Here is a 19,582-nt window from a genome sequence, read left to right as displayed (position 1 = left end):
ATCTCTTCATTTCTTACTCATTCCCTCAACAATCCCACCACCAACCTCCTTTAGTTAAACAGCATCCTAACCCTTTCCTAGGACAAAGGAAAATGGGAGCAACAGGAAGGGTGGACACTTCATGTACAGAGCTGTGAGTATTCTTTATCTCTAAGTGCTTGTAAAAGTGACAACCATTCTTGGGGACCGGAATTTCCCACTCCCAAGGCTGCCTCAGGCAATTGTTGATCATGTCTGTTTACTGTCAAAAGCTTTGGTTTACTGAGGAAGTTGAAGGGAATGTAATCATTGCAACTCAGCTCTTCATCTTTAGCAACCTGTGTCCTGACACCTGCTGGGGATGGCACATTTGTATCTTGTCACCACTTGTGGAATGTGCATGAGAAAAATGGTAAGCGGGGTAATGCCCCCATTTCACAGAGAGTAGTGTTTCCTCTTGCTCTCTCCCCTATTACTCTAACACTCTCTCGCCATTATCCCAACCTTCCTTCCTCTCCCCGCTGCCACCAAGCTCCCAACAGGATCTCCTGAGAGTTGTTATGCCTCAGCCCATCAGTCAAAGTTGTGGGTTTCCATGGTTACCAGGCAGCTGGTGTCTAGACACTCTGAGAGATGCCTTGCAATTGATCTGTGGATCTAGCTTCTATCACACACACCCTTCCCCCTCCCACCTCCTCTTTCCTCCCATTTCCTCTTTATTTACAGCAGGTAGTAATGCCAACACAGGATGGAATTTCCTTTTGACAGGCCATTAAAGGAAGTAGGGGAAGAGAGAGAGGGTGAAAAACTCAAACTTGCTGTCTCGTCATATCAGGGAAGTGAGAAAACAACTGAAATGACAGACCCGATGTGGCTCGCTCTTTCTTCCTCAGGAAAGATTTTATTTAATTAAAATATGTTAAATTAGGGAACAGTGCCACTAGTCCATTGGGAGCCATCAGCATCTTTAAGAGCCAGTAAAACCTTTCAGGATAGGGCTTCGGCTGATGACACTGGACTAGGTAGAATCTTTTCACTGTCTCTGGGCAATCAATGTAATTTCTCTTTCTATGCTCAGGGGAATCACACATTCGTTAAGTATGACAAGAGGGAGAACTCTGGAGGGGGATACAGGCAATTACAAGGAAAGACCTGAACACTGACACCTCAAATCTGGAAAAGTTATGTTTAATCTCTTCTGTTTCTCCCAAGAAAGAGAAAAGCAGCTCCTAACAGCCAGGATCTGGCCTGGCACCCACAGGTGGGCTTTAGTCTTCTCCTATTAACATACACAGTTTCAGAGGACACAACATCGGACTTTGTGTGATGGTTCCAGACAAAGCAAGACCCCTGTAATCACGTCTGAACACGGACTAAGTATACACATTGTCTAAACCATAAAATGGCCAAATATTTCCCTAACCTGGCTGTATGAATGATAATGCTTACCTCATTCTTCCTTCCTTCTAGATAATATTTATTAAGATGACCAATCATAGGGACTTCCCTGGTAGTGCAGTGGTTAAGAATCCACCTACCAATGCAGGGGACACGGGTTCGATCCCTGGTCTGGGAAGATCCCACATGCCATGGAGCAACGAAGCCCATGGGCCACAACTACTGAGTCTGCGTGCCACAACTACTGAAGCCCACGTGCCTAGAGCCTGTGCTCTGCAACAAGAGAAGCTACCGCAGTGAGAAGGCCATGCACTGCAATGAAGAGTAGCCCCCACTCTCCACAACTAGAGAAAGCCTGAACACAACAACGAAGACCCAACACAGCCAAAAATAAATAAATTTAAAAATAATTTTTAAAAAGTGATGCCAAAAAAAAAGATGCCCAATCATAAAATGACACCCATTTTGTGATAGCATCCAATAAAGAGCAAAGCTCTGCTTCCTTGGATCTACCTCCAAATCCTGTAGCACAAGCCCAGATAAGTCCTTTCTAACCCCCTCTTACTGCCATTCCTCATGGTTCCATGTTGTGTGCTCTCGCTAGCTGTGACGTGTCAATAGACCAAGCTGTGTTCAACTATGGGTATGTTTCTAGTAGTCTTCTGCGAGACTCTGCCACATAAAATTTCTTTCTACCTTATAATTTATACTCAAGTTAGCTTCAGTAAAAAAGTCATTTTCTCCCACATTTTTGGAATATTTTCAATGCTTTATCCCCAAATTTATTATTAACTCTCCCTGAGTTCACCAATTCTCCTTCTAAGATCTCATAAAAATCTAACCTAAAAAACAAAATTAACTGCTATTTTATTTTTCCTATCCCTAGTATTTTCTTGTGTTTGGTCTCAACATTGGACAAGAAGGCCCAGGTCCGTGGATGAGTTTAAAAGCCTTTGGGAATTCTATGAACTTAGCAGTGATGGCAAAGACATGAGGGTCAGACAGCAGACATAAAACATGTCCAAGCAAATTATAGTGAGACTACGACCAAAAAATTTTATTTAGTACACTTTCATTTAAATCGCAAGGAAAGTCATGTCCCCCTTTTAGACTCAGTGATGTACAATAGTTTGTTGGGACAGCAGCTATATCCTCTTTCTTTTCGCATTATCATCTGTAGGCTTTAAATAACTATTATAGTTACCCCTATCAGGGACAGCGGAGGAGCATGCAAGAGGGCCACCTTGGAGGCAGAAAGATGTGCTAAGAGGTGGCTCTATTGGCTCAGACGTTAGTGTTGCCACCACCCCCTGAAGAGCTAGCCTGGTGTACTGTCCTGTGTCCCTTTAGGCCACACCAATGAGGTCACTTGCCATCTGTTTTCCAAGTTGAGTTCTATGTCTGGTTCTGGAATCAATGTCATTCTCATTCCTAGACTAGGAAGAATTAAAGAGCCCTACATACAATAGACTCAGCCGCAAGTCAACTTGTGCCCAAACACCAATAATTGGTCTCTCACTTGGGAACAGTTCTACTAACTAAACTTCATCTTGGTTTTGCTCTACCTAGGTCCCTGTCTCATTCATTTCATTTGTACTCTGATTTCTCTTGAGACTAAGACCCTGCCTTATTCTCATCCTGTCTCCTAGAGATGGGAATCTTGTTCTTGGTCCCATGATTAGGGGACCCTATTGCTGGCTGAGAGACTTGCCCACATGTCCATGGTCTATCTATACTGGCCTCTTTCTAGCTGCTGTGTTCTATCGGCTTCCAATGCCTGTTGACTATCCTTGCTGTGGACCTTCTATTTGACTATTGCTTTTAACCATATATACTTCACATATTGTGTTATTATTACCCACCTGTCCTTCCTTCCTCTGACTACTACTGGCTCCGTGCCCAAGCTGTAGTAGTATTGCTAGTCTCTTTTCCCTGTGAGTTTGGCACATTTTTCATCAAGTATATCAGTACAGTACTTATATTTAATTGTTTTTTCCATTTCATGGCCTCAATTGGAAATATGTGTTGCTGAGAAAGGAGAATCAATAGACACAGATAGATGCACATAGAGAGGGAGGATTTTAAATTTGGATCTCTGAAAGAATGATAAGGCCAATCTCATTATATTTGTAGCGATAGTGGTTGTGTGATGTCCAGTATAGACTGAGATATAGAATTGGAGCCAGGAGTAGAGTCAAGGATGTAGAGAAGTATTTGGCAGTAGAAATTGGAATTTGATGTATACGAGGCCAGGAGTCATTAAAGCTTGTGTTAAAGAAAGTACTATGCTTACAGTGATGTATAGGGATTAACAACATGACAATGACAATATAAATGTGGTGGTTACCTGGTTATGGGGTCTGGGTCAAAGTCATTAGAGAGAATGAGTTATTTGATGCAGAGCCTGCAAAGAGAATGTAGAATTGAATCTTGGATTGTGTCTTGTTAGGGGATAAGGAACAAACACTAGACCCAGAATGGCAAAGAAAAGTGAGGAAACAGCAAACACAGATCCAGAACATGGTCTTTATTAAAGTTAAGAAAAAAGGGCTATTTTAAGAAGATGTCAAAAACAAAAATACACCAACAATTAAGGAGTTGGTTTTGTTCAAACTATTGCAATAGGGACCCCAGCTCCCAAGATCGCAGTGTCTTGGCAGGGTGGCTTTTCCTTAGACTTTTTTAGGGGGAGTAGACAAATTACAGGTGGGGTGATTTACAAATGAGGTTATTTTGCAATCAGGGGAAGTCTAGTCAGTTAGCTGAACAAGATTTATTTATCACTGGTCTACCTTGTTTCAAAGAGACAAACAATTCTATCCTCATTCATGAAACAAAGAATAGAAAGTTCAAGGCAAAGGAGGAAAGATATGTGTTTGGCCTTGTTACAGGTAAACAAGGGAGTCACTCATGAGTCTTCTGGAGTCATGAGAGAGAGTGGACAGCAGATCATACGGAGAAGAGTATTTTACAGTAAACCATTTCCTAGAGCATAAAAGGATGTGGAGACTTCAGAAAACAAAAGTTTGGGAGAATTTCTTAACTGCCCCTATTTTCTGGAGCATAGAGCTCAAGTAAAAGTCAACATTGTCAAAAGGAGTAGTCAGAAAAAGATCAAGAGCAATGGTAAATGAGAAAAGGCCTTATGATGTGGATATAATTTTGAGGGAGGGGTTGAATTTGAGGAGAGCACTGTTAGAAAAATGATAGAGTTGAAGTCAGCTCCTAGAGAACTAAGAGAGGTGAGATGAAGAAAAGGCGTAATTTGAATTTATTTTTGCATGAAGTTTGTTGATTGAAGAGAAAAAGAACAGGTTGGTAAATTTCTTGAAGAAAGAGGCTGTTATCTTTGCATTTTTGGACTGTCCTGTACAAAAGAAAACATATTGAGGACATATTTTGTTCTGTGTTATTCTAGAGGAAAGAACTCCATAAAAACTTAGGAGAGGTAGGTGTTAGATGACTATCAGGAAGAATTTACAGTTAGAGCTGGAGTGGCCTGTTGAAGCAGAGTCTGCCTGTCTGCTAGGAGGATTCTGGGAGATTCCTGTATTAGGTGAGTTGTTGCTGGCGGGTCTCTGTATGCAGTCTGATTACTTTCAAATAAATAGGGTTTTGAAAGAAAGAAGAGAGTAGGAGGTAGATTCTAGACATAAGGTATGTCTTAGAAAATAGTTTTATTGGAGAAAAAACACTGGATGGAGAAGATAGAAAGCCTTCAGCAGGATGATTTTTCCAATGGCAGTGCTATAGGATGGGCAGGACACATATGGTTCTATGGTTCTATCTAAGGTAAGCTATAGACTCACCACGAATCTTTATTCTTTAAGTGCTAATTGTCCCAATGTCTCTAAATAGCCAAGACTATTACATTCTTTGCCACTAAATATAAGAGCTCTGAGATCTTCACTAAAAAGAGAGAAATCAGTACAAATATGAATATTACTTTTTCAATATAGTTCTGGTTGTGTTCCAGTGAGTACTATTGATTCTTAAAGCAATTTTTCATTCAAAGGCAGTGCCATAATTTGACAGGCCCTAGGAAGCCAAAATACACAATGAGTGCAAAATGAATTGTCCCAGCAAGAGATGGGGATTGTATCTATTTACCTGCACACAAGCATATAACAACAAACAACTTTTATAGGGTTTTCTTGTTACAATAATTTTTTTTAATTAATTTCAAAATTGAGTTAACCTTCTCAGTGGGCTTTTGAACACTCTGCTTTCATTGGGAAGTGGGGGGGGTGATAGATGGGGGAATGATATGCACTTTTATTTGCTCTTATCAGGACATAGTACTGATCTCTTAGAGATTTCTAGGTATGACAGCATTTGTAGTAGTTTCAGCTACTTCTGGACTTTCATTACTCAGCAACTCTTTAGTCATTGAGTTTATGAAACCTGCCATAATCAGTGATTACTATTCAGCCTACGCCACCAATTTTAGAGGTCCCCATGTTTTCCCCTCTCTGTATAGAATATTCACATCACCTCTCACCAGTTGTGCATAATGTGTTGAAGTCTGATGCAACAGTAATCCTCAGCCCTGGTTCTGCAAGCCTCCAGAGTATCTAAAATTACTTCTGGTAGCTCTTAAAGTAAAATGATATTGAGTTTACCTTTTATTCCACAAAGGAGAGAAGGAATGGAGGGAGTGAGGGGGAAGGAAGGAGGGAGGAACAGACTTACACAGTGCATTTAGGATTACTGGAGAGAGATGCCACTTAAAATCAAGCAGTGGAATTCATCATCCCCAAAGGTTGTGAGAGACATTATGGTGTTATGGGAGGATCACTGAATTCTCATTAGCTGTGAGACTTTGGGCAAGTCACAGAGATGCTCTACCTTCAGTTTTTCTCAGAGAGAGTGAGGGGCTGAGATCAGATAATCTCTAAGATCTCCTTCAGCTTTCATTATTCTGTAATTTTACAATTAGGAGCTCACTCCGTAACAAAATATACAGATTTTGTATTTTTGTCCTGCATTGTGTGGTTTATCCATTTGCAATGATAAAATTAGCAAGACAACTGCCAAGTCTTTAGTTTTCTTTGTGCTGTGTAGATACAGCCATAAGGGAAAATTAAACAACACAGATAAATAATTGTTTAGCTAATCTCAGTTACTACCCAAACACATCATGGTGAGACATGGCAAGGCATGAGCTGAATATGACTCATAAGTATAGTGCTTCTCTTTTAAAATTTAAATGTTATCCAAGCAATAGATATTCATATGTAGGAAAAATTTTTAGGCAGCTGTAGTCACTACTGGAGAGACCCTTATAGAGTTAGAATTATTTCTAGTTCGGGTTTCTATATTTTAACTGTGGAGTCAGATAATCAAATCATGTAATCAAATATCAGATCATGAGATTTGGCAGATCTAGATCTGCTTTTGCTTTTAAAGACAAATGTTGAAAATATTTGTAATATGTTTTGTAATACGGCATGTTAACTCAATATATGTTAAAACATTACAAATCATTGGTTGAATTTTTAAAACCAGTATAATCTAGAAAATAGTTCACTAACTTTCTCAAGGTCTGACAAACACAAATTACTACACTTTTGTAACTGATCACTAGATAAGATCTAGGATGACTCATTGTTGAAAACAGTGAGCGTAATAGAAGTATCTAAGGAAACACAATTGTTTGAAATGGCTGGTATAATACCTAAGCAGCTTGTTTCGATAAATGTGAAAAACTTCAAGAAAGAATAGCTAAGAGAGTAGATTCAGTGAAAAATGACCAACAAACACAATTAGCCTGTCCGACATTTCCTCATCTCCTAAGTATGGACCTACATAATTAACATCAGATACATGAAGTTTGATTTTTAGAAAATTATTAACTTTCTCTGAAATGCAGGAAGAGGAATTATGAATAAACTTTAGTGGAGAAAAACAATGCTAACTTCAATCATGTTTGATCAAGATTCCAAAAGCAGTATGGCGTTTCTTTGCCTGTAATTCTTGTAAGAAAGTGGCCACTTCCTACTCCATCTTTAATCTCTTTACTCTTCAAGGTTTGCTGGAATTCCATGCTTGAGAAGTCCCAGAAACGAGACAGTACAGTGCATAGGCAGAAGGAATAACCCCCTCAGAGCAGTCTTCCACACAGCCCTAGGGATTTCTCCCCCAAAACATGCCTTGTCCACAGAGGACTGCAAGCCTTTCCGGAAATGGAAAGTTCTTTCTCATAATAAAGCTGAAAATTTTCACTGTAAATGATCATTTTCCTTAAGGTTAAGGGACAAAAAGTCCTAGATTTCTTTCAAGTCTTGGGTTCAATAATTATAATGCATCAGGGCATTTTTCTTAAAATTGGATGTACTGTCTTAAGCCTGGGTAATTGCCATCCGCCCTGTAACTTGCCTACTGGAACAAGATTTACGACACATCTGAGGGCAAGGGGTTCCTTGGTTCTTGCTGAGTCAGTATAGTAAATGTACTTTTGCTACAAACTGGAGGGAATCCAATGGAGCGAAGCCCAAGGATAAGGTGGTTTCCTTTGAAATCAACTGACTGCTATTTAAGTGTGAAATAGAGAAGACTGTCCTCTTCGGAAGTAGAGGCAATAGCAGAGAAGTTCCTGCCTTTTGAGACATTACTATTTAGCAGCCTTGATTCTTGCATCATAGAATCATGCCTCTCAAGTTTGGCCAACAGTCAGCTTTGCCCTGGTGATCATTTTTGGACTTTAGACCTCGACTTCAAAGCCTTTTTTTCAAAGAATTATTTTTTTTTACTCTACGAGCAGAAATTTTATAAGGGACAAACTTCTCTCTCCCTTTCTCAGGATACTTGAAGAAAGTTTCTCTTTGGCTATAGTCTAAGAGTGGATACGCATGAATTAGTGGAGAGAGAGAGAAGATAATTCTCATTTATTAGGCACACAGGTGAGCAAGGGAGTGACACCGTGTGAGGTTGTCTTTTTTTTCCTCTCATTTAATGCTCATCACAAATCTATGAGGTAGATATTATTACTTCCACTTTACTGACAAAGGACTAGGAGAGCACGGATGATATATATTGAACACCAGTATGTGAAAGCCCTTAGCACTGGGCTTGGCACATAGTAAACATTAAACCAATGTTAGTTCCCTCCCACTCACTTAATAATAATCGCCAATATTTATTGAGAAGTTTACTGAAACATGCCATTCATTATTAAGTACTTTAAATAATAACACATTTGAGTGTTTTAGTAACCCCATGAGGTGGGTACCAATATTAATACCAATTACAGATAAGGAAAGTGAGGCAATAAGAGGTTAAATAACTCACTCCAAGTCATGGTGTCAGAGATAGAATTTAAATGCAAATAGCTGACTCCAGAGCCAGCTGTCCTAACCACTACCCTGTGACATCTAAAAATAATGATGCTTATAGTAGATATCTATTTTTTACATTTGGGTTTTTTATATCTGAATAATTTGTTATAAAATTAGAAGACATAAAAGTAAAATTAGTAAAAAAAAAAAAAAGGAAGATGATGGAATTATTCTTTCCATGCCTGATGCCTATAAATCAGAATAATATTGTTTCCTTTTCATAATACAATATTTTGAAATTCAGGCATACCTCTGCTATTTGGTCAAGACAACAATACAGGTCCACAGATTTTAGGCTTGAGGTAATTAAGGTTTTATCTACATGACACAAAGCATATTTGGAATTGTCCCCTTTTTTCATCATTTTCGTCCCTCCTATAAATATTAAATGCCTATCTTGTGATAAGCATGACGCTAGGAGTTGAAGTTAATATAGATGCCTTGATTCATTAAAAATATATATATTTGCCAGCGCTTTTCTAAGCATTTGGGATTCATCAGTGAACAAAATAAAAAATCTCTGCCTCTGTGGAGGTCAAATTATGGCAAATGTATCAGACTTTTCGTTTGAGAAATTAGTTCACAGTCAAGAAGACTAGAAAAGATACCACAAACTAGGATATAATGCAAGGGATATAATTTCTATACAAATAAAGAGTAGGAAGTGATTAATTCCATGTAGGATAGGTTTGGAGGTATGGAAACAACAATTGAGCTGGGTCGTGAGGGCTAAGCTGCAAACCCAAATGGTTCAAACCTTGAAGACTTGCTATGTACATTGACTAAGGAAATTGACTGGCCTGCCTCCCATCTCCAGTCCTTGATTTTTGGTTAAAGGAATAACTTTGGTCCCATTCCCCAGAATCAGAGCCTGAGAAGGGACTCTTGTGCAAATACTTTATTGGTGGAAATCCATAAGGGAATGAAGAAAGAAGAGAAGCCAGGGAAGAAGACAGCAAAATGGGTTCAGGAAAAGCATGGTCTCAGCCTAATCCCACAATTTGTGCTGAAGCACAAGTTGCATCACAGACAGAGATTGTCTGTGTCTGGAGTCACAGGGGGCAGAAGGGGCATGACCTCTCAGGCACCTCAGGTTGAGGTGATTCAGTTTACATCCCCCGCCCAAGGAGCAGGTGTGGGTCATTGGCAGCCAACCCCTCCAGCAGCTGGGAGCTGGGGACATGAGCCTGGTAAAAGGGATCTGAGAATGTCACCAGCAACATCTGTAAGAGGAGGCTAGGACAACTGGAAGGTATAGGTAGGGATGCAGAGATGTTGAGAATATTTGAACAGCAGGTGAGGGGAGAGAGAATATTGAGAATTGGATCTTTTGGTATCTCTTTTTGCTTTGGTAGGCCATTTATAATATCTGCCATAGTCATTATTTATTTTTTACTTCATTCACTAAAAAAAATCTTGAGACGTGAATAATTTAAATTTAGCAAAATGGAAAAGTTCGCACTGTTAGTTAGGACTCCTGATTTGGAGTTAGTTCTTGAAGACAAATACAGTGTGACTATCTTTTATTCTGATTAAAGGGAACTGCTTCCATTTTGAAGTCAGAGTCCAGAAATGTATCTTCCTGGTATAATTTAAGAGTCTTATGTCAGACACTCCTTCCCCTTTTATTTTTCCAGTGATAATGTTTTAAAATTTTTAAATGCCTTTAGGCAATACCTGCTCTTACAAGGCCTCCGTTGACCCCGCCACTGGATTTTACCTATGGCTAGATTTTCACATTCACATTAGCTGCCTGGCGCCGTAGACAGTTGAGTTTGTAAAGGCTTAGAGCGATGCAGCTAAGATTTTCTCCTAGCTAGATTCTCCTCACCTGGGATACTATGAGGTGAAAGGGGAGATGCAGAGTTGAACTCTGGTCAGATGGGATTTTGAATTTTTAAAAATATATATAATCTACAGAAGAGGGTAAGACAAATTTTAGGCTGAACGTCTTCGGATAGTCACTACTAGCAGCACACTATATCACATCACTTCTCTATCCCTGACACAGCCCTTCTCAAAATGTCTCAGTGTCATAGGAGCCGTCATTGTTTGTACTGACTCCCCATTCCTCCACTCCTCCCGCATCCTAACCGTAAGGAATGCCTCGGAAGATCTACAGATTCAACTTCCAGCTCAGCACAATGTAGCTGAGGGGAAGGATGAAGGAGTGAGTGTGCTTGACTTTTATGCTAGAGTGGAAATACCCCCCAAATTTTTATTTTTATTTTCAGCCTTTAAAAGTTGACTTATTCACTGTAATAATGATAAGAGATCATGTTAACTCCATTCAGCTTTACATGTTTATCCCATCTTGTTCCAAAAATGACTTAAGGCAATTATGCAAGCCACATAAATTGTAATTTTTGATCTTTCTGTGTGTTTCTAATGGAGGAAGAAGGTAGGACACTCGTTTTTGATGGTTTGATAGACATTTTGTAGAGAGAATGTTTAAGATGTTTTCAAGGCCAACTTGTACCGTCTTTGACTTTTATTTTAATTTTTTAAAATCTCTGGGTCATTTGTGTTTCAGAATAAAACACTAAATTTTGTTCCAAAGGTTAGAAATCCTAGATTCGTTCTCAATTTCTGTAACAGAGTAGATCTATTTAACTAATAAATCGCTTGTATTCTTATTTAGAGACTTTATAGGAACATTCTAGGGGAGAAGTCCTCTTAGTCGTTTATCTGAGAAAGATGATTTTTTTTTTTTCCTGTGGGAAATTGCTTTTTTTCCTCCTGGGATGAAACTGTTAAACTTAATGGATGTTTTTTCCGAATCCCACAGGCTGGATTAAAATCTCAACATACTATATGCTGCACTTTAAATTTTATAAAATGCTTTTAAATACCTTCCTTCAATAAGGTGAGGCAGTCATTATTATCCATACTTCTTATAGATTAGAAAATGGAGGCAAAGGAAAAGTAACTTCTCTGAGGTCAGATGACTAATTGGTAGCAAGCCTAGATAGAAATCAGCTTGGTCCTAGGCTGAAACTTTGGAGAGAAGAAGACTTGTATATGTATGTTTCAGATATCACTGGGACTTCGCCTCTGAATTTTCTCCTTGGTTAGGTTTTTGTCTGCTACTCTTTGAAATCCTCAAGTGAGTAGTGTGATAAGCAATAGGATTATTTGCTTTCAAAGTCTCAGAAAGCACTGAGTGGGAGCATAGGTGACACTTGCACCACTCTGCTGACACAAAATGCTGTATACTGGCTCAGTGTTTTGAGAGGGACTTGAAATGGAAAACATGGTAAAAATGAAAAACAAAAAATAGCAAAATGTGACCACCCAAAGCCATGATCCAGGCTCCAGACTGATATCTGGTACACAGGTCAAGAGGAAGACCATGTGAGGTAGCTACAGAATGTTTTTTTTATTACTTTCCTTTGAGCCTTTGAGGTAATGATGCTTAATATTCAAGAAAAGTGAAAATCAAAAGGGAAAGGAAGCAAACAGCCCAGCCCAGTGGTGATTGGTAGAGTAATTGTGGGCATGGCCCCAGGATGATAGCAGCTTCTATTTAATCAATGTTGACAAGGCTGGGGAGAGCTGGGCAGGTCCCAAGAGGTAATGTTTTACTGGGAAATCCACTCAACCTAATTTCAGTAATGGAGGGCTGTGGAGGGGCCTGGACCGGTGCCAGTAAACAGGGCCATTAGAGCTCAGTGTAGGCGATGGCAGCTGGGAACACCGCCATCTCTCCAGCAGCACTGCAGCCGGGCTGCCTGGCTGAGCACACAAGCAGCCGCTGCTGCATATGCTCCTGGTATTTGCTCACCAACAGAATGTGCAGACGTGCTATTCTCACCCTTTCGAGGAAATGAATGGAATGCATAAAGAGAAGAGCTGCTTCCAGAATCTATTTCAGCAAGAATCAGAGAGCCAGTTAGAGTCACATATTTCAAGGACCACTGTGAAATCATCCACCGGGGTCCCCTACCACCACCCGGTTCCAAATGGATATAGAAATGACTTTTATTTTTATTACTGACTTAATGTGGTCTTGATCTTTCTTAGGACTGGTAGTTGTGGGTCAAGAATAAGAAAACGACTAGAGTTTTCCATATTTCAAAATTTATGAGATTCATTAGAGACGTTCAACTTTGCAAATCCAAGAGAAGTGGCCTAGGAGAAAATATGCCCCTTTGGGCTGAGCTCTTCTTGTCTAGATATTACTTTTTCCTTTATCACCCCTTCTCCCACAAACAATAATTACTAGCATATGAATTCCAAGAAGGCAGTGCTTTTTGCCTGATGTTTTCATTGTTGTTATCACCACTGCACTGCATTGCATTTGAAATGCATGGCACATATCGCCTCTTGGCCTTTTGGCTAAGATCAAGTGAAATGCATTGCACATTCCCTGGTGGTGCAGTGGTTGAGAGTCTGCCTGCCAATGCAGGGGACACGGGTTCGAGCCCTGGCCTGGGAAGATCCCACATGCCGCGGAGCAACTAGGCCCGTGAGCCACAACAACTGAGCCTGCGCATCTGGAGCTTGTGCTCGGCAACAAGAGAGGCCGCGACAGTGAGAGGCCCGCGCACTGCGATGAAGAGTGGCCCCCGCTCACCGCAACTAGAGAAAGCCCACGCACAGAAACGAAGACCCAACATAGCCAAAAATAAATAAATAAAAATTAAAAAAAAAAAACCATTAGAAATGCATGGCACAGTGTGTAGCATGTAGTAAAGACCCAGGACCTTTTACTGAATAAATGAATGAATTAATGAACACATTACTTTCTTCCCTTTTGAAGCAACCTTCAACTCTAGAACATGAAGAATACATGGTTTTACTGTCATGATGTTAACTTTCTCTTTTTAAAGTAACAGAAATGATAAAATTCATGGCAGCTGCTAGTGAACATAATTATTTCTAAGAGGTCTTTGGGCCCAGAAGAAGTAATATTTTTGTCAAGGCTAACATGCCACGGCTGGAGAAGGGTATAGCTCTTTATCAGATTCTAACATTATCTCTTCAAATTGACTGTGATTTTTGAGAATTTATTTAATACAAATAATATTTATTAAAATTGCTCAATTTTATTTTATTAAGAGGCAAATTTTCCCCCTTTTAGACCAAACTGCTAAAACACATCATCAGTTTTTGTTTTATTTATTTATTTGGGGGCATAGTCTATATCATAATAAAATTGGATTCCAGGGTTGATTTCTGGGGTGAAGACTGATTTTGGGGAAGAAACCCATCCTAGGTAGAATAATAATGATTCCTAGTGAGGATGCTCACTAGTCACATGATATATACACATAGATAGGAGATATATACAGTCGACCCTTGAACAACACAGGTTTGAACTGCATGGGTCCACTTATATGTGGATTCATTTTAATAGTGAACACTACAGTACTACACGATCCATGTTGGTTGAATCTATGGACGTTGGATGTTGGATACAGAGGAACTGCAGATACGGATGAACCATGTATATGGAAGGCCCACTATAAATTATACATGGATTATTTTCACCTACACAGAGGGTCGGCGCCCCCAACCCAGTTGTTGTTCAAGGGTCAACTGTGATTTGCTTTGTGATCTTTCTTTTCCTGTAATGCCTTAACCAAAATAACAGTATTAATGTTAGGTTTTCATATTTAATATGAGTAAAAGTACTATTCAGAGCTAAACTGAAATAAGGAGAACACTTTCTGTTCTTTAACTTGCTGGATTTCAGCTGTCACATCAGGCTTTCCTCATTCGCCAGCTCCGGGCCCATTTACTTCCCTCACTTGCTTTATGTCACTTGGTACTGAAAATCCCTTTCAGTCTTTAGCTTCCACAGCCTCTTCTTAAGCAACAACTGTCTCAGAGAGAGGTTGAGCCTCTAGATGGGGAATGTGATTATTTACGCTAATTGGATCATGATCACTGGAGTGCCCAGCTGGCCTCAGCCATTCATCCATCTTTGAACTCACCATGATGATCAAAGGTTTTGCATAAAATACTAAAAAGAATACATATTAACTCATCTCTAGCATTTACAAATTATGTAATTAGTGCCAGAAAGGGCCAAGACCAGATTTCATATTATTCAAGACTAATCAGAATTCTTCCGTCCATTCTGAACTGCTTTTACAAAGACCAATTTTTAGACTTCATAGTCTCCAGGCCTACATACCTGTGGACCCCCTGCTATAGCTCCTACTCTGAGCCCATCCACCCTTCTTGGGCAAAGGGACGAGCTGGGAGAGCAATGTAAAATTGATGCTACCTAGATGGCTCTGTCCTAGGTTGAAATTCACTGTTGCCATTCACAGAGAGTGTGTTCCTTTATCTTGTTGTGCATCAGCTTCCCCGCCTATAAAACTGGGATGATAAAGGTAGCTGTGAGAATTAATCAAATGACACAAGTGCACTTAGAACTGTTCTAAACATGTAGGAAAGACTCAAATATGGTAGCTATAGCTAAACACTTTATACAAGGGGTCAGGAAAGTTACAATTTATGGTTCTTTCCACAAAGACCTTCTTGACCTTCTCTGGTCGAATTTGACTACCTGATATAATGGGGAAACCTGGACAAGTAGAAGACCTAGATTTTAGTCCTGGCTTGACATGAGCAAACCATATGATTTAGAGAAAAATCTCTTTATCTGAACTTCAGTTTCCTCTTCTATGAAATGAGGATGTCCACTCATCCTTTCATTCAGCAAGTATTTATTGAAGGCCTTTCCTGCACAAGGTTCTGTGCTGGACATGGGGGATTCAAAGTTGTACAAAAGTAGATACTGTCGTTACCCTTGAAGACCTATGGTTTAGTCACTGGGTGATCTTAGAGGTCCCTCTCACTGCCAATATTCTATAATTATGGATTCCATTGCCTATTAAATGTTTATTACAAAAGGCTTAAACAAGAGCGAGGGTATTTACTGGTTTTCTCACTTTTCTTCTCAATACCTAGAAGAATGTCTGGCACATTGCAGGTGTTCGATACCAATTTATAGAACAACTAAATGAATAAATAATTATATTTCAAACACTTGAAAGCATTTGAGAGAAAGAAGCATTTGAGAGAAAGAATATGTAGATATTGAAGCTCTTTTAATAAGGAACAGACAGCAATGACTTCCTGTCACAATAAACAGATGCATGTCAAGTTTCACTGTTTCTCCTGGGCCTAGGCAAAGAATGACAAGAGAAAGTGGGGGAATTTGGAAGGATTTAACCTGATTCCACTCCAGAAGTGGACAGAAACTGTGGCTATTTAAAATTATCTGGATCTTTTTTCCTTCTTTTTCTCCTTTTGAACTGTGTTCCCTTATTTCACAAATATACCTCTGTTCTCACCTTAACCAGCCTGATTTCACCTTTTCTCTTGAGTTTCCTAATCTCCTTCAAATCATACGTAATAGCTCCGAAGTTTTTATTTAGTAAGAGAGGTTTGAAGTCTTCTCTTGCTCCTGTAGCTAATCCTTCTATGTTCTTCTAGACAGTTTAAATCAATATTCTGTTTCTTTTGCAGTTTGAAGAGGGCACTAAATATGTGGTTTCTTGGAACTGGTAAAGATGATAAACCACTGTGGGCATACCTGTAGTCTCCAAAATTTGGGCATAGCTAGGGAAATAAATAAATTTTCTGAGAGAATTGAAAATTACTATAAAAAGATCTAATAATATGGAAGCTTTCTTCTGATAGAAAATTAAATGATCCATTAGCGCACCAAAGTTCTATAATACACGAGGAACACTGCTGGTACATAGAGTATTATGAAGATCAGAACTGAGTTAGTTTCACCCAAAAATTTTTGTTGGAAAATGTGATCAGTGTGCTGGTTCTTCAAGAGTTAATAATGATCACCTTGGAGGGATCTAGCCTTAAAAAAATTCTTTATGAGTAGTAGTAGATAGCCTCACTAGGATAACTACATTTTGAAAATAACTTACAGTCTGTTGCAAATCCCACAAAATAAATCAGACTAAAAAACTTTGATCAAAAACAAGTCATTGTAAGATAAAATGACCTATCATAGTTACTATTTACCAGACCAGCCTCATTTGATTCTTAAAAAAACACATCTGTTTTCAAAATGATAAGCATTTTCTGCTACTGAAGAGACTTAAAAGAATATTAATAGATATGTGTCCAAAGAAGGAATCCCAAAAATTATATTTAGCGGCAATGGTCTTGTTTGGACATAAATGTTCAGCTTTATCTGAATATAAATATATAGCTGACTGATTTCAAAGAAACATACATTTTTATGAGCTCTTCTAATGGTCTCCTAAAAGTTCCCCATTTCTCTAGTCTCAACATCTCTCAAGTCGAAGAAATACTTGTGTGAAATATTGACCCTTGGCTGGCATCTGGGAACTTGAATTTTGAGAGGGTTCTCACCACTTCCTAACTAAGAGTGTTCACTGTGCCTAAACTCTTTGCGCCAACAATGTGGTTTATGCTGGACATCTGTTTTCCTCCTGGGAGTCTGGATTTGGTACATGCTAGGTAGAGGGTGCCTACACAACCAGTCTCCAATAAAAACCCTGGACTTGTAAGCTCAGGTGAGCTTCCCTAGTCTATGACGTCTCACACATGTCACATTTCATTGCTGGAGGAATTAAGCACATCTTGTATGAGTCCATGAGGAGAGGACTCATGGAATCTTGTGCCTGGTTTCCTCCAAACATCGCTCCATACAACTTTTCCCTTTGCATTTTTTGGTTTTATATCCTTTCACTGTAGTAAATGGTAGCCATGAGTAGGACTATATGCTCAGTCTTGTGAGTCCTCCTAGCAAATCGCTGAATCTGGGGGGAGTCTTGGGGACCCTGATACAGGAGTTTAGTTTAATAACAGATGTGATGTCAAGGCAAATTCTCTTTCCATTAGCTGGCATACTAGTAAGCTGTCTGTAGTATGAAATCAGTTGACTGAGTTCTAGCAGGAAACCAGGCAGAAGAGTAATTAGAAAATCACCTCTTTCCTAAGGACAAAAATGATCTTTAAAAAGAAACAAAGTCTTTCTTATTAAGCAAAACACACTTGCCCTACGGATAAGTGTACTCATTTGGAATGTTTTTGACTGCCAGAAACTAAAAACTACTACAGTGGCTTAAAGAAGTTAGTTATTTGTCTCACATTAATAAGAAAAAGTCTGAGGAAAAGTGTCCAGGAGTAGTATGGTCAGTCACAAGTAGGTTTTTTTCTATCTTTCTGCTTCACCATTCTTAGTGTATAGTTTTTATCTTCGTGGTCACAAGGTGACTGCTACACTACCAGGTAGTTTGATGTCACAGTCATCAGGAATAGGAGAAAGTAAAGAGCAAACACCTCCTCTGGAGCCTTCCCAGGGAAGTCTGCCTCTACCGATTTGGCCATCACTGTGTGATATGGACATCCCTAGCTCCAAGGGGAGCTGAAAATGCAAGTATTTCACTTTCCAGCCTTTATAATATTAGAAATAAGGGGTGAGAGAGTTGGAATGGATGTTGAATGATCCACATAAAATATCTGTCATGATAAGTCTGACATTAATGCAAAAGAAATACATGATCGTTGTGGACCCCCCATGTGTGGATACCTTAACTGTAAGGCTGAGAGATTAAAGACCATAGTAGTTTCTCTTTAGTGAACTCCTCGCCCACGATATCACAGCTTTGTTCCTGAGCCCTTCCCTATGTGTCACTGAACAATTTCCTGTGGGTAAGCTCTTCTGAACCTGGAAATTACATTACTGAGATAGCAATAATCTCTTTTTATCTTAAACCTTTTATGAAGTGGTATGAAAAGAAGAAATGCATTGCACTATCATCTGAACAGATGAGACAAAATACTAACTCTGCTTCCCCTGCCCTAACCCCATCTGTTTTCTTCCTCAGAAGCTGTAGACGAAACCAAACCTAAGGAAAGTGCCCGGCAGGATGAGGGTAAAGGAGAAGAACGTGAGGCGGACCAAGAACATGCCTGAACTTTAAGAAATGGCTTTCCACATCCCCACTCTCCCCTCTCCTGAACCCTGTCGCTCCTCACCCTCTTCTCAACTCCTCTCTGAAGTTTCCCTTCCTGTCCTACTCACGTCTGTGAGTCTGTCCTCTCCCACCCACTAGCCCTCTTTCTCTCTGTGTGGCAAACATTTAAAAAAAAAAAAAAAAAAAGCAGGAAAGATCCCAAGTCAAACAGTGTGGCTTAAACATTTTTTGTTTCTTGGTGTTGTTATGGCGAGTTTTTGGTAATGATGATCCAATCATTTTGGGAAATTCTTGCACTGTATCCAAGTTTTTTGATCTGGTGCGTGTGGCCCTGTGGGAGTCCACTTTCCTCTCTATCTCTCTCTGTTCCAAGTGTGTGTGCAATGTTCCGTTCATCTGAGGAGTCCAAAATATCGAGTGAATTCAAAACCATTTTTCTTTTCCTCCTTTTCAATGTGATGGAATGAACAAAAAGGAAAAAAATTCAAAACCCAGTTTGTTTTGAAAATAAAGAAATAAAGCAAATGTGCCAATTAGCGTTAACTTGCGGCTCTAAGGCTCCTTTTTCAATCTGAATATTAATAAACCATGAGAGTAATCAAACTCCCAATGGCTCTGTGTTTCTGTTCCATCTTCTCATGAGTTGGTTTGACACACTGGGCTTCTTACATTTTATCTTTGTTCTGGCCTCCCAGTCTGACACCAACCACCCTGACAAAGAAAAGATGGATGAAACCATAAGGCTTCAGTCAGAACCAATGGCGTAGGTCCTTGATGGGGCTCTTGGGTGCTATTTTATTTTGTAGGGCTGCTGTAACAAAGTACCACAGACTGGGTGGTTTAAACAACAACAGACATTTATTTGCTAACGGTTCTGGAGGCTTGAAGTCCAGAATCGAGGTGCTGGCAGGGTTGATTCCTTCTCAGAATTGTGAGGGA

The 19,582-nt window shown here is 39.5% G+C and overlaps 1 protein-coding gene across 1 annotated transcript in view; it reads left to right on the top strand.

Moving 5' to 3' along the window:
- The window catches only part of GAP43 (growth associated protein 43), a 92,847-nt gene extending 73,601 nt beyond the window's left edge, over nt 1-19,246 (top strand). Inside the window, exon 3 of the mRNA XM_004278508.3 lies at nt 18,554-19,246. Within this exon, the coding sequence (XP_004278556.1) occupies nt 18,554-18,642 (89 nt within the window). The 3' untranslated portion in view covers nt 18,643-19,246. The remainder of the gene's footprint in view (nt 1-18,553) is intronic.
- The last annotated feature ends 336 nt before the right edge of the window (nt 19,247-19,582 follow it).

The sequence above is a fragment of the Orcinus orca genome, chromosome 5, assembly GCF_937001465.1.
Source record: "Orcinus orca chromosome 5, mOrcOrc1.1, whole genome shotgun sequence".
NCBI classification, from domain to species: Eukaryota; Metazoa; Chordata; class Mammalia; order Artiodactyla; family Delphinidae; genus Orcinus; species Orcinus orca.
The sequence above is the reverse complement of the archived record's forward strand: the minus strand, read 5'-3'. Positions and strand labels throughout refer to the sequence as shown.